Source organism: Rhincodon typus, chromosome 5 (assembly GCF_021869965.1).
Source record: "Rhincodon typus isolate 14 chromosome 5, sRhiTyp1.1, whole genome shotgun sequence".
NCBI lineage: Eukaryota > Metazoa > Chordata > Chondrichthyes > Orectolobiformes > Rhincodontidae > Rhincodon > Rhincodon typus.
In genome coordinates this window covers 61,532,294-61,548,171 of record NC_063336.1, presented here as the reverse complement: position 1 = coordinate 61,548,171, position 15,878 = coordinate 61,532,294, and the positions used below count along the sequence as shown (strand labels likewise).

Below are 15,878 nucleotides of genomic sequence, written 5' to 3'. Positions count from 1 at the left end.
CTAATGATCAGTTGTTGAGGATGCACTACTCTAGAGTCTTTACAGAAGAGGCACAGATTTTAGTTAGCAAGATGGTTTATTGCATGATAACAGTAAGTACAATGATATTACTAGTCAGGTATAATTACGACGACTCTTGGGAACTTTACAGAATACATCTGCTCCCTATAAAGGCAAGTGTAGAACTCGTGTCTACCACAGACTACATGTGACATCATCAGATTGGGTGGAGCTGAATGTCACAAGAAAATTAACTCCTTCAGATCTTTACCTTATAAAATAGGGTTGATAATCATTCGTTTAACGGTGGTTAGGAAGGTGGGTTCTGGATTAATTGAATTACAGCCTTGCAACTGTACAATTTTGCAGGTGAAACAGTGAGGTGAACTAATACATAAAATGCTTCCATCTGAAACTTTGTTCTGTTTCTGAAAGGTTTTTTTTCTTTGTGTCATACAACAAATGGACATGTTTTAAATTGCACACTTTTTATCTTGAGTCTTATATTGGACCGTACTTGAGAAGTTGTGTACCTAATAAATTATCCTCATTTTCATAGATGAAAACCATACTGTCTCAGCGGAGTCAAGCAGGTTGTTAGATGTTCCCCGTTATCACTGTGAGCCCACAGAATCTCCATACCAAACTGGCCAGCTCCATCCAGCTATTCGTGTTGCAGACTTACTACAGCATATCAACTTGATGAAAACATCAGAGGGCTATGGTTTTAAAGAGGAATATGAGGTAAGAAAATTATAAAAGAATCCCAAGTCCAAAGATGTGCAGGCTAGGTGGATTGGCCATGCTAAATTGCCCATAGTGTTCAGGGGTGTGTGGGTTACAGGGGAATGGGTCTGGGTGGGATGCTCCAAGGGTCGGTGTGGACTTGTTGGACCGAAGGGTCTGTTTCCACACTGTAGGGATTCTATGATTCTATGAAAATGCCTGAATAGTGGGATGATATGCAGCTTGAAACTGAGATTCGCATATGAAGCCAGGCACTGATGGGTTCTGAGGAAGGATCACTGAGCCCGAAACGTTAACTCTGATTTTTTTTTTTTTCTTCACAGATGCTGCCAGACCTGCTGAGCTTTTCCAGCAACTTCTGTTTTTGTTTCATGATTTACAGCATCCGCAGTTCTTTCGGTTTTTACTAATGTGTCAGAATTCAGTTGTGCTTACTTCTGTGTAACAATACCTAACTCTGAAATTTGGCTAGATTAATATTCTTCATTCCCATTGAAAACTAAGTTTTCCAACTTTAATTTCATAATACTGAGCAGAATATGTAACTAATAAATTGGGGTTTGCCTTAATACCTTTTCGAGTTCAGTTGAGTTAATCAAACTTGCAAGTGGTCTGCGGACATTTTTAGAAGTTGAATACATTGCCTGTAACTTGCTTCTTCCTAACAAAAAAAGCTGATATGCAACAATTATCTTGTTGTGGTCTGTATTAAATCTGTCTTTTCAGGTTTTTGTTTTCTGACTTTCTGAAGGTGAACTAGATTGCCAGTAGTTTGAATCATTGGGCACCTTTATTCTAATAGCTCAGACCTATGAATACCATCAGATTCAACTAGTTTATTAATACCTATCTCAATGTACTGAGAAGCAAGCATAAAAATACAGGAATGAGTATTCATTCCTTCAAGCCTTTTTCACATCACAGTACAATCACAAGTAAGATCCTAGCCAAACTGGGGTTTGTATCCTGAAGAGCCATTTCTGTGACTCCTCCCCTTTCCTGTGTGCCCAAAGCAGGGGGACGTGTAAGCATCTTAACAGTATTAGATGTTCTGGTGGATTAAGGTTGACCATCTTTTAGTATTTTTTTTTTCCTATTCATTTATGGGATGTGGGCGTCGCTGGCTGGCCAGCATTTCTTGCCCATCCCTAGGCCTTTACTATTGCTCCTGACTTGGGGAGCAAGCTGGAAATCTAGACCTGCTATTCCCAAAGTTGTCAAAAAAATTAAAGACTTTGAAAAATAAGTAAAATTCCCCACTTTAATTGTCCTTTAGATCCAGGTTGACAGAAAGCATGATCCAAGTTTCTATACTTAACAAAAATGACTTTACTACAAATAAATGCATGCTAACTACATGCTACCAGTGAAATCTCTAACCCCCTTATAAATGCCCCCTTTACACACCCATACAGATTGACACAGACATGGATAAACAAATAGGTGTTACAGACAGAGTAAAGACTAGGAATTGGTTCTTGATCACTTTCCTCATCCAGGTCATTAATATATATAGTAAATAATTGTGGCCCAGCACTGATCCCTGTGACACTCCATTAATTAGAGACCACCATCCTGAAAATGTCCCCTTTTCTCCACACTCTGCCTTCTAATAGTTAGCTAATCCTCAATCCATGCGAATATGCTACAACCAGTATCATGGACTCTTATCTTATTAAGTGACCTAATGTGTGGTACCTTGTCAAATGCCTCCAAACATATACACATACTGCTATAACAAGGTGTGGAGCTGGATGAACACAGCAGGCCAGGCAGCATCAGAGGAGCAAGAAAGCTGACTTTTCTGGTCTGAACCCTTCAGAAATGGGGGAGGAGAAGGGAACTCTGAAATAAATAGAGAGAGGGAGCAGCATTGATGGAAAGTGGATAGAGGAGCAGCTAGGTGGAGAGAAGATGGACAGGTCAAGGAGGCAGGGATGGAGCCAGTAAAGGTGAGTGTCGGGAGGGAGTAGTGATGGGGGTTGGTCAGTTGGGAGGGAGGGGCGAGTCGGTGGGAGGGAAGACGGACAGGTCAAGGAGGCGGGGATGAGGCTAGTAGGTAGGAATGGGGTGGGCGTTGGTCAGTGAGGTGGGAGAAGTGGATATGTGGGAGAAAAGATGGACAGGTCAAGGAGGCAGGGATGAGCTGGGCTGGTCTTGGGATGAGGTCGGGGGTGGGGAGATTTTGAAGCTTGTGAAGTGCACATTGAGACCATTGGGCTGCATGGTTCCCAAGCGAAATATGAGGTGCTATTCCTGCAGCCTTCGGGTGGCATTGTTGTGGCACTGGAAGAGGCCCAGGATGGATATGTCGTCCAAGGAGTGGGAGGGGGAGTTGAAGTGGTTCGCGACTGGGAGGTGCAGTCGTTTGTCATGCACCGAGCGTAGGTGTTCCACAAAGCGGTCTCTAAGCCTCCACTTGGTTTCCCCAATTTAGAGGAGGCCACATTGGGATCAGCGGATACAATACTGCTACTTTCTCAAAGAACTCTATTACATTTGTCAAGTCAGATTTCCTCTTCATGAATCCCTATTACATCTTTTATAATTGACTCTAACATTTTCCTAACAACAAATGTGAAGCTAACCTACCAATAGTTACATGCTTTTTGGTTCCCTTCCTTTTGTACATAAAGATGTTAGCTTAGCAGTTTTCTGATCCTCTGGGACTTCTCCAGAGTCTAACGATAACTGAATGATTGCTATCAGTGTACCCATTATCGCTGTGGTTACTTCCTTTTAACATCATAGAATGCATCCCATCAATTCAAAAGTTTTTAGCTGTCTTTAGCCTAATTTGTTGCCCTAGTACTTTTTCTCTCGTCATAGTTATTGTATTCATTTCTTCTCTCCCTTTTGCCGCTTGATTATTTAGTAATTTTAGAATATTGTTAGTGTCTCCTGCACAATATGTTGTTCCTGGAAACTGTCCCAAATAAACTGTATGAATTCTTCTTTATGGCTACTTCTGCCAATCTGACCAGCCCAATCTATATGAAGTTTAAAGTCATCTATGACAAATAAACTGCTTTTGTTAGATGCCCTTATTATCTCCTTATCTATTCTCTGTCCCACAGTGTTCCTTGTGTTAGGGTATCTATATACTACTCTTATCTTTTTATTTCTTATATTCACCCATATGGATTCTGTCTTCTAATTCAATTTACGATCATACTTATTCTATGCCATACCAACAATGCTACCTCACCACTCTTTGGACAGATATATGAAGAGAGTCATAGAGAGGTACAGCACAGAAACAGATGCTTTGGTCCAACTTGTCCATGCCAACCAGATATCCTATATAAATCTCATCCCATTTGCCAGCATTTGGCGCATATCTCTCTTAAACCCTTCCTATTCTTATACCCATCCAGATGTCTTTTAAATGTTGTAACCATACCAGCCTCCACCTCTTCTGGCAGCTCATTCCATACGCGCACTTCCCTCTGTGTAAAAAAGCTGCCCCTTAGGTCTCTTTTATATCTTTCCCCTCTCACCTTAGGTTTACAGAGATATGGGCCAAATGAAGGCAAATGGGACTAGTTTAGTTTGGGAAACTTGGTCAGCATGAACAAGTTGGACTGAAGGGTCTGTTTCTGTGCTTTTTCACTCAATGAATCTGTGACTCTCTGAATCCATTCAGTTCCCAGTTTTGATCTCCTTTCAACTATGTCTCAGTAATTGTTATAATATGATACTCATTAACCTGCATTTGTGCCATAATTTCGTCTATTTTGTACTAAGTACTACGCACATTCGAGTATTGAAGCATCAAGACATTCTCTGCATCTGTATACTCATGTCCCTTCCTGTCTCACTCTGGGTATCGTTTTCAAAATAGCTACCCTGTAATGTTGCCATATCCTCTGGCTTTGTAAGCCTAACTTGCACTTCTCTCAAAACCTCCCTCACTGCTAATTAGTTTCAAGCTCTCTCTACAGCCTTAAGTTATTTTCTTCACCAAGATACTGGTCTCAACACTATTAAAGGGAAGCTTATCTCACCAGATTAGCTGCCTTCTCCCCCAGTACTGGTGCCACTGCCCTATGAACTGAAACCCTCTCCACTCATCAATCTTTGAGCCATGCATTTAACTCCTTGACTTTGCCCTGTGACAGTTTGCCCATAACTCTAAGAGTAATTCAGGTATTATTGCTTTAGAAGTTCTGCTTGTCAATTTAGCTTCTAACTGTTGAAAGTCTTTCAACAAAACCTTCTTTCAAGTCCTACCAATTGGTACCAAGTGGATGACAACCACTGGATCCCTCCCCTCCCTTTCCCTGTTTTTCTCCAGGCTTGAGATATCCTTAATCCACAGGACTCCCACTCATAGTTTCAGAGAACAGTATCTATATGTCTGACTGTACAGTTCCCTGCCACAGCTACATCACTCTTTCTTTCTGCCCCCTGAATGACTCCCTGTACTAAGATGCTGTCGTCAATTTGTTCATCTTCCCTGCAGTCCCCACACTTGTCCGCACATTTGTAAGAATGGCAGTGTAGGTAGCCAAATCAATTTCATTTTGAATGAATGCAGTAAATATGATTGACTTTTCACCTGAAGGACCTGATTATCAGCCTAAGAAAGGAGGGAGGCAGAAGACAGGAAATTACAGGCTGGTTAACCTGACCTCGATCATTGGTCAAGATTTTAGAGTCCTTTACCAAGGATGAGGTAGTGGAATACTTGGAGGTGCATTGTAAACTATGGCTGAGTCAGCATGATTTCATCAAAGGGAGGTCCTGTCTGACAAATTGGTTAGAATTCCTTGAGGAGGTAATGAGCAAGTTGGATAAAGAAGAGCCAGTGGATATGATTTATTTGGACTTCTAGAAGGCCTATGAAAAGGTGCCGCACAGGAGGTTGCTAAATAAAATACAAATCCATGGTATTAGGGGCAAGGTACTAGTACGGATAGAGGATTGGCTGACTGACATAAGGCAGAGAATGGGGATAAGGGGTCTTTTCAAGATGGCATCTGGTGACTGGTAGAGTTCCACACGGGTTAGAATTGGGACCACAGTTATTCACGTTACATTAACAATCTCGATGAAGGAACTGAAGGCATTGTTGCTAGGTTTGCAGATGACAAAGGTGGAGGGACAGACAGTGATGAGGAAGCAGGGAGGCTGGAGAAGGACTTGGACGGGCTAGGAGAGTGAACAAAGAAGTGGCAGATGGTGTACAATGTGGGAAAGTGTGTGGTTATACACTTCGGTAGGAAGAATAGAGAATATTTTCTAAATGGGGAAAGGTTTCAGAATTCTTAAGCATAAAGGGACATAGAAGTCCTGGTTCAGAATTCTCTTCAGGTAACATGCAAATTCAGTTGGCAGTTAGAAAGGCAAATATAATGTTAGCATTCATTTCAAAAGGACTAGAATATAAGAGCAGAGAGTGCTGAGGCTGTATAAGACTTTGGTCAGACCACATTTGGAATATTGTGAGCAGTTTTGAGCACTGTATCTAAAGAAGGATGTGTTCATATTGGAGGGGGTCCAGGGAAGGTTTGCAAAAATGATCACAGGGATGACCGGCTTGTTATATAAGGAGCAGTTGAGAACTCTGGATCTGTACTCCATAGAGTTTTGAAGGATGAGCGGTGATCTCATTTAAACTTACAGTATACCGAGAGGCCTGATAGAGAGGACATGGAGAAGATGTTTCTAATAGTGAGAAAGACTAGAACCCAAGTGCATGCCCTCAGAGCAAAGGGATGGACCTTTAGAACTGAGACAAATTTCTTCATCCAGAGGGTAGTTAATCTGTGGAACTCATCACCCCAGAAGGCTGTGAAGGCCAGGTTACTGGATGTATTTAGGATGGAGATAAATAACTTGATTAGTAAGGGGATCACGGGTTATGGGGAGAAGGCAGGAGAATGGGGCTGAGAATTATATCAGCTGTGATCAAATGGAAGAGCAAACTTGATGGGCCAAGTGGCTTAATTCTACTATTATATCTTATTGTCTTAACCCCACAGACAATGCGTTAGAGATATGATTCATTTAGCAACAAATTAGCAGGCATATTGTATAATTATTTTCTTTTGCACTAGGATGTTTAGGATACATGAGAAGTGAAATTAAATATGCTGAGAATTGGTTTAAATATAGCAACTGATTTTTTTTCCTTAGAAAAGCAACATATTCTTTAGCTATAACACCAGGCATCGGTATAAATTGTGCTGTGTTGCTTTTAATGTTTTTTTTTTGTGAATTTATTGCTTAATTGTTAGCATTTTGTCATTTTAACAAGTCAAAACCTCAAGGTTATGCTACTGAAAACAATGCAGATAGTTCTAACCGTTAAGCCAGTACTTGTGGTTTTACTGGCAACGTTTCCTGTAGAAATTTGTTGTTTCTGTGCATCTTCCTGTATGCATTTTATTGTAAGGTAGAAAAATAGATATGAGGACACACAGTGCATTGTATTTATTGCAGTTTGTTGAGTTTCATAGAAAAATATACTGAGCTATGACTTTCAAAAAATTTATTATCCTAAATTGTCTGGTAATATTTCATGAAAAGTATGATCTTTAAATCTTGCAATCAAAAGCATTTAGAGACATAAAGCCTTATGGGATTAAAGAAGGCTACTCAGCGCATTGTGTCTCTGCATCCAGACAAAGAGTGATCCACCCAATGCTCGTTTCCAGCTCTTGATCAATAGTCCTGAAAGTCACAGAAGATGATATGAACTTCCAGATATTTTTTGAATTCAGCAACAGGCACACAATGTACTTCTCATTCAAAATATTTATAAATGGGTCTAAATGTAGCAAATTGGCTTTGCTCATTATGTGTAAGTTTTCACATTATTTACTCTAGGTTAAAATAATGAAGCTATTACGATGTATTTCAACCAATAAGACATTGATCAGATAGGCTTATGAAATGTGGATCAGTTGAGTTCAGTGAAAAGCAGAAATAATTGCTCAACAAAAAAAAATGTTCTTTTGCAGAGTTTCTTTGAGGGGCAGTCTGCTTCCTGGGACATTGCCAAGAAGGATCAGAACAGAACAAAGAATCGCTATGGAAATATTATAGCTTGTGAGTTGGTCAATAAGCAGCAATGGTCAAAATTTATTTTTGATGCAGTCTTATTCGTGAGAATGTGACTTTTTGTCTATGTTTCTTCAAGTTATTGTATAGAAGGGCAAAATGTCTAACATTGAACAATCTTTTGAATATCTCAAAGTCAGTTTGTTTTTTCTTTTCTATTTATTTTGCTGCCCTTATTTTATCATCAAGCGCCTTGATTTTTGCAACATCACTTTATAAAGCACCTTATTCAGGCAATCCATGAAAATCTGTGTCTATGACGTCCACCGTTCATTGTAACCATGTGGTTGTCGCTCAAAATATAATTGGTCAGTATGATTTAATCTGTCCATTATAAATCCATGCTAACTGCTTCTGATTTTACCTGGTTTTGTAATCGTTCATTTGTTCATCCTGTGTAATGCATATTAGAGATTAACCCACACTTTGGAAAAAGCTGACAAATACTGAAAAGAGTTTGTGAAATCATGCTCCCAGTTTAAAACTGTGTTCACAATTGGGAGAGGAGCAGATCAGGGATTCTGGTTTGGAGCCTTATTACCGTCCTAAGTTTCTTTTGAGTGCAGTTCACCATTGGACATCTGTGTGCAATTATTCCGAGAACATGATGTCTTATTCTTTCTGTACTTAAATAATTTTTTTCTGAAGTTGTTTGGCTGATGCTTGAATCTATGAATACCTGACAGAGGTCAACAAGCGACCAATGAACCAAATAAGCAAAGTTTTGTACTGTGTGATTTTGTAATACATTAGCATTTATACTGATATAACTTTGTAATTACATTTTGAACTGTTATATCTAGTTAAATGATCAGTCACAACTCTAACATATAATAAACTTCTACCAGAAGCAAAAGTTTCAGTGGAATCTTCACTAGTTCCTGATGTTCAGCAGTTCGTAGTGCTCTTTTCTCATAGCAAGTGTAATGTTGAAAATCTAGAATTTTCAAGGAGTCCTGTATTGTTGCATTCTTGCAGGGAAGGAAAAATATTAGTTAAAACAACCCTTGCTATGAAATATAAACTGATATTTTGAGACATCACCTTTTTTCATGAAGATACTGTTCAGTTTTTGCATTTTGTCAAATTCTTGGGGGGAAAAATCAACTCGCACAAATATATTTCTAAAATTTGCAGTCTTCATGACTTAAAGATCACTTTCACATATTGTCAGTTTTTGAATGAATTAAATAATGATATTGTATTGTGTATTATTAATCAAAATGAATATGAACTATGCGTTCATTCTACTTCCTATAGATGACCACTCCAGAGTCATTTTGCAGCCACTCGAGGATGATTCAACATCAGATTACATTAATGCAAATTATATTGACGTAAGTCATATTTCCGAGCTCTGAAGATACTTTAGCATTTGATTTTCTTTCCTGTGTTGTGTCTAAAGATTGCTGCTGTTTAAAATTTGCACCTTGTATATTAAATTTGTTGGCACTCACTGACACTGTTGTGCTTTTCTTTCACATCTGGCTTTGGTTTGGGCTGTAGATATGGCTGTACAGGGATGTAAGTATCACACTGAAAAAGTTAGATTGTCTTCATTTTAATACCAGTCATTTAATATCAACATGTTACTAAAGCAAGCAGTACATGCAGTACATAGCTGAGCAAACCCATTTGATTCTCTTCATAAAATACATTCTGATTTTTAACTCAACTTCTGTAATTTTGAGTAATAGCATTTATTTATAACATTTTTGTCTGCTATTGTAAAAGGACTGTCATGCAGAATATACATTAATCTTACAGATTTAAACCAATTTGGTCTAAATTGTGAATTAGCTTATGATGGGGGAAATCAGCTTTGAAGTACATTATATAGAAATGAACAAAATAACTGCTTACTCGTGGCTGCACTTTAAGCACCAGCTTTGCTTGGTTATTAAAATTCTAAGAACTAAAGTTGCGAGTTGTTTGAACTCCAATGACACTGTTAAGGAACAATGCCTAAAAGCATACACTATGAAGAGAACAAACAGGTGAACTCTTGCATGTAAGTTAGTCATCATTATATATATTTTATGGTTATCTGATCTCCTTAGAACTTTGTTTAGTGTTCATGTTTTAGGTGAAATTACTAGCTGTATGTTTCTAAAATGATACAAAGTGGCCAAAATTTTTGGGTCTGCGATAACTCAAAATTTACCAAATCTCTTAATTTGGCCAATCAAACATATAGGAAAAAGTTGTTTTGCTTTGTGGTCGTTGTGATCATAAATTTAAATTTGTATATGATCGACTTGAAATGACCAGATTCTCAGTGTAATACCTCAAGTTCTCAAAATCAACCTGTATTTATGCCCTGAAGACCAAACACAAACACTTCTATGAAATGTGCTGGTGAGGAAGGCATTCTGCCTCTTTATTGTTTTGAAACAGAGGTCTGTAAAAAGAAAAGCCATGTCAATACAAAATATTGCTGTGTACTCCTGAACATGTCTTAGTCCCCCCTGTACTTTAATGCTTATATTAATTTTGAAATCAGAATTGTTAGCTAGACACCTGGTTAAACAGAATTAATCCTGTTGACTCATTTCAGAGCTGCAGCTTTTCCATTGGCCGCTGTTCACAAATATGAACAACCTGCTAATGTAAATTGCTAAACTGCATTTTGTCATTTAAAAAGACTTTCATTAAGATTTGTAGCAACAACAGAATTCCACATTGAAGTCTAGTTTATCTTTTTAAAAAATTGAATATAATCTGAGTACGATTTTAATTGCATTCCTTTAATACCACCTCTCTGTTGGACAGTTGTTGACTGTGCATATTATCCTGTCGACTTTCAACGTAGCTCCATTTTGTTTCTGTGTCCCATTATTTAATAATTATGAAAACATTTCGATAGATTTCCGTGAAACTCTCAAAGTATTCCTATGTGGGTACAATTTATGCTTACATATAGATCTTGTCAATGAAATATTCCCTGTGTAGATTATGTTCAGCGCAGATGTTGTTAATAATTTGAGTCACCATGACATTGTCTGCAGCAATCTAAATAGAAATGAATTTAAAATATCGGAATAAGCAAGATACTGTGATCAGGCTAACTAGATTATCTGATCTTATCCTTTCTAAAAATAAGAATGCCTTAGTTGAAAAAATCTACAGCTGTTAATTACCTAAAACAAATCTCACATACAACTTGTATTTAAATTTCATGTTTAGACAATTTCAGCGAAGTACTTTTTTAGCATATTCTTTTGCTCTTCTATCACTTCCACTCCCTGTATCAAACAGAAATTACGTTGATGCTGCAGTTACTGGTCTGAGATTCATGGCTGTAGCATAGGTTTCAGCCAGAGATGACTGCTTTAAGATCCCTAACCAGAATATAACAGGGTTAAAATCGAACAAAATATTTCAGAAGTGTGGACGAGAGCTTGTCTGCTCATAACTATTTGAGCTGAAGTCGGGTATATTTGAAAAATGTTTCAAGGATCCAAGAGAACTTTTAAAATGCGGATTAAGTTTCACCCTGCCAGAAATCACTCAATACTGCTTCTGCCTGACTCTAAATTAATATTACAGTGCTCATTTTGCTGTAAAACCAAACTGCTAATGGCAATCCTGAAGTTGCACCTTTTGAAGATTTCTGCAGTTTTATTATTTGCAAACATCTCTTGTGCTTCAATTCATTTACATTAATTACAGTACTTTCTTCCTTTCCGTCACTAGATTTATTTGTTTATTTTAATCACCTTTTTAATGAGGGTATTAAATTCTGATAAATCACATCATACATGACGGTGAGCATGCTGTTTCAATATAAACATGCCATTGTTGTGTTTAATCTATCATTTCTGTTGTGTATCATAAGCTGTACATATGTGTTATGAGAAAAGTGTTCACAAGTACCATACTGTATAAGGTCACTGAACTGTTGTTAACCTGCCCTATTATGAAAAGTTGAGCAAAAAAAATACGTGTAGACATAACTATCATTTCATAACACTGTCATTGTAGTTCATTTTCCTCCTTGAGCTTCAAATCAAAATAATTCTTTCATTACGAATCTGTTCTTAATCAATTACAATGGATGTTTAAACTCTTGTTTCTAAGTGGGCTTCAGTCATTAAACTTTTTGGAACTCAGTTCAACACACTGACCTTTAACATTTTGGTGCTTTTAAGCATGGTAGTGATGTTACTGTTATTCATAAAATCATTGTCAATGACAGACTTTTGATGTTATACATTTCTTCAAATAGGACTGGTAGAGACCAGATTAATCCTCTTTCCAGATGATGTAAATTTATGAAACTTTCTTCCTTTGTAGGGGTATCACAGACCAAGTCATTATATAGCTACACAGGGTAAGAATCTTGCATGAAGTAATAGATACAACTTACGTACATTTTGGAATTTAATTGCATTATATGAGATCTCACAAAATAATGAAAACAAGTGTTGTGACATAATGTTGCAGCCCAAAGTTCTTTGTTCTAGAAACTGCAGTTAATCCACTTATCCTGGAAATTATAAACTTCAAATTGTAAATGAGAAATAGACAGCTGGATGAAATGCGAACATGTGTAGTGACAAAATCCAGTGCACTCTTAATCCATCAATTCTTGCACACTATGGGAACAGCAGCTGGCTCGCATCTGTGTAACAACATTAAGAAAGGAATATCCGGAAGGTATGGGGAAGAAAAGCACCAAGCAAAAGGAGGAAAGTAAGGAGGGGTAACCAAAGTCTAAAACAAAAAGATGGAAATTCAGGGGAGTCAGGGAGGAAGGCAGTTTTAGAGGCAGAATGGTTTTGGGGTGGAATTTTAGAGAATTGCATCTGGGAAAGAGGAACATACAGGAGAAGAGTTGAGGAGGATAGTTTAGTAAAGTTGGAACACTGTGTGCAGATTTGGTCCCCTCATGAGAGAAAAAAAAAATTGCACTGGAAGCAGCTCAGCAAAGATGCCCTGGATTGGTTCTTGAGATGAAGAGGTTGCCTTGTAACGAAAGGTTTATCTGGTATGGTGTGTTCTCAAAAGGCTTCAGAAAAGTAACAGGTGATCTTATTGAAATATAAAATTCTAAGAAGATTTGGCAGGGTGCATGCTAAAAGAATGTTTCCCCACATGGAGAATCTGCATCTAGGGGACAAAGTTTCAAAATAAGGGCTCTCCTATTTAAGACTGAAATGAAAAATAATTCCTTCTCTGAAGATCATCAATTTTTGGAATTTTGTCCCCAAGATCAGTTCCCTTGAATATATTGAAGCCTGTATCGGACAGATTTTTGGTCTATAAGGGAGTTTAAGGTTTTGTGGACTAGGCAGGATAATGGTGGCAAGACTACAATCTGGTCAGTTGTAATCGTATTGAAATTTGAGCAGGCTTGAGGGGGCCAAGTGGCCTAATCCTGTCCATTTCTTATGCGAAAACTAGGGGGAATCATGACATCAAAGGGATTCATGAAGAATCCCTTGAGCTGAAGAATTTCAAAAGAGAGACATTGAGCCTGGGTGATTCCGAGAGGACAGGAATGAAGGTGAAACAAATTTGATTCAGAGTAGGGTGTGTGCATGAACTAAAATTTACAGAGAATGTACAATGATAAGTTGACAAGATGAGATTTTGAATTGTTGACTCTGGAAGTGACAAAGATGAACTGAAATTGGGGTATTGGAAGGCAACGTTTTGGAAGTGGAAATAAGTTATCTTTTTGATGAAGAGCATCTGACATTGGTAGCTCATTTTAAGATTAATAGAAAATCTGACGCAAAGTAGAAGGTTGGCGTACTATCCATTATTCTGGGAACTGGGTGCGAATGGCCCTTCGCTTACCATCTATTGTATTATAAACTGTCATATATTAAGTACAGCAACTTTAAAATTTGAAGAACATCAGAACCCAAGAGGGCAGCCCATTCGGTTTTGTAATGAATTTAATTTGCGCTCACACTGACATTTTAATCATTTAACTGCATTGAAGGACTTGACATTTTGGATGAGTTACTTTTATATTCATGATATCAAGAGTAGTAATCTTTGCACATGCCCTGCTATGCAGGTTTAGATGAAATTTGCTTCTATAGTTTCAGATAGTTTTGTCAAAAGGAAATCTTATTTAAACAATGTATTAGAGATTTTTGAATAAGTAATATGTGCTGTGGATAAAGGGAAGCCTGTGGTCATGCTGTAATTGGATTTCCAGAAGGCATTTAAGAAGGTGCCATATCAAAGGTTACTGTAGAAATAAAAGCTTGTGGTATCATGAGTAGCATGTTAGCATAGATTGAAAATTGATTGACTGATAGTAACCACAGTGCATATAAATGGGTTTCTGTCTGATTGGCAGAATGTGGTGAGTGGATTCTTGCAACAGCCTGAAATTTTTACAATTTACATCTGTGATTCAGATGAGGGGAGTTAAGGCATAGTATCAGATGATACCAAAAGATGTTGAATAGCATGTCATCAAAAAGAAATGAGGATGTCACACACGGATAGAGAGAGGTTGAATGAGTGGGCAAACATTTGGCAGAAATAACAAAAAGAGTATTGCTTAAATGGAGCATGACTGCAGAATTCTGTGATTTGCAGAGGGGTTTAGTTGTTCTAATGCGTGAATCTCACACTGTCAGTATGCAGGTCCAGCAGGTAATCAAGATGGCGAGTACAATGCTATTTTTTATTCCAAGAGGAATTGAACATAAAAATAAGGATGTTCTGCTTCAGTTTTACAGGACATTATTGAGACTACATCTCAAATACCGTGGGCAGTTTTAGTCTCCTTATTAAAGGAAGAGTGTAAATGTATTGGAGGAAGTTCAGAAGAGGCTCACCGCATTGATACCTGGAATGAGTGTGCTTTCTTATGAAGAACGGTTTGACAGGCTGGGCTTGTTTCCACTGGAGATTAGAAGAGTAACGGATGACTTGATTGACGTGCATAAGATCCTGAATATTATTGACGAGGTGGCTGTGGAAAGGATGTTCCCTCTTGTAGGGCTATCCAGAACAAGGGGCAATGTTTTTAATTTTAGTGTCACTCTTTGATTACATAATTGAGGAGAATTTCTTTTTCTCTGATGGTTTGGAACTCTGCCTCAGAAGGCAGTGAAGCCGAAGTTGTTGAATATTTTTAAGGCAGACGTGGATATATCTTTGTTAGGTTAGGAAGGGAAATCAAAGGTTAGTGGGGTCAGATTGGCGTATAGAATTTGAAACAAAATCATGTCAGCCATGAGCTTATTGAATGGTGAAGCAGATTCTAGGGTTTGAGTTGTCTATTTCTTTTCCTATTTTGTCTATTTGTATCCAGTTACAGTTTTAATGTACTTTGTGCACATCAACAGCAGCAGAATTTCCAGTTTTGATATTCTTAAATTCTGATCGGATGCTCTGTTGCTTCTCTCCACATTTCTGAGTGGTGTAACACAGACAATTTCAGATGGAACATGTTGCTGTATTTGTTTTATCAATGAAAAGTACTTTCTGGCAAGTTTCCAAAGCAGGCTTTTAGGCAATCAGCCTCCTCGAGTGTTTTTTATGAAACAAAGATCGTTTCTAGTAGCGATTGTAATAGATTTAAATTGACTAGACAAAGTGTGGTATTGTCTCTGAAAGTGTGAAATATTGACCTGTCTAGTTTAGGCTTATGTGAGCTATCTATTCATTAAGTGCACATTTTCTAATGAAACCAAAACCTATTTCTATCTAGTGTGCTGAAACCCATCTATATATTTCATATCCTTCAAGTATATATTCCCAGTGTAGAGAAGCTACTGAGTATGATTTAAGTTATGTTGTCTTCAAAAGATCCATGTGAATTTTTGTGTTAGTTTTAAACATGTCAGTTTAAAAGAAAATGCTATTGCATCCAAGTGAACCTTTCTGCTATAATGCTTTCAATTATAAATTTTCAATCTGTAGTAGCTCAGTGCATCACGTCAAGCCCAGCAGTTTGTTGTCAAATTTGACATGTTTATTAGTAGTGCCAATCAAAAAAAACATTTTGGGATTTCACTAGATAATAAGAATTGATAAAGCAACTTGAACAGAACACTTGTAAAATTACTTTAATAATTCTACACTGTTAA

At 37.7% G+C, this 15,878-nt stretch overlaps 1 protein-coding gene across 3 annotated transcripts in view; it reads left to right on the top strand.

Annotated features, from left to right (window-relative positions):
- ptprk (protein tyrosine phosphatase receptor type K) overlaps nucleotides 1-15,878 on the top strand; it is a 542,188-nt gene that overhangs the window by 479,377 nt on the left and 46,933 nt on the right. For all 3 annotated transcript variants that reach the window (XM_048597194.1, XM_048597193.1, XM_048597191.1), the window contains 4 exons: nucleotides 560-744; nucleotides 7,716-7,803; nucleotides 9,076-9,152; nucleotides 12,112-12,148. In XM_048597194.1, the coding sequence (XP_048453151.1) occupies nucleotides 560-744; nucleotides 7,716-7,803; nucleotides 9,076-9,152; nucleotides 12,112-12,148 (387 nt within the window). The remainder of the gene's footprint in view (nucleotides 1-559; nucleotides 745-7,715; nucleotides 7,804-9,075; nucleotides 9,153-12,111; nucleotides 12,149-15,878) is intronic.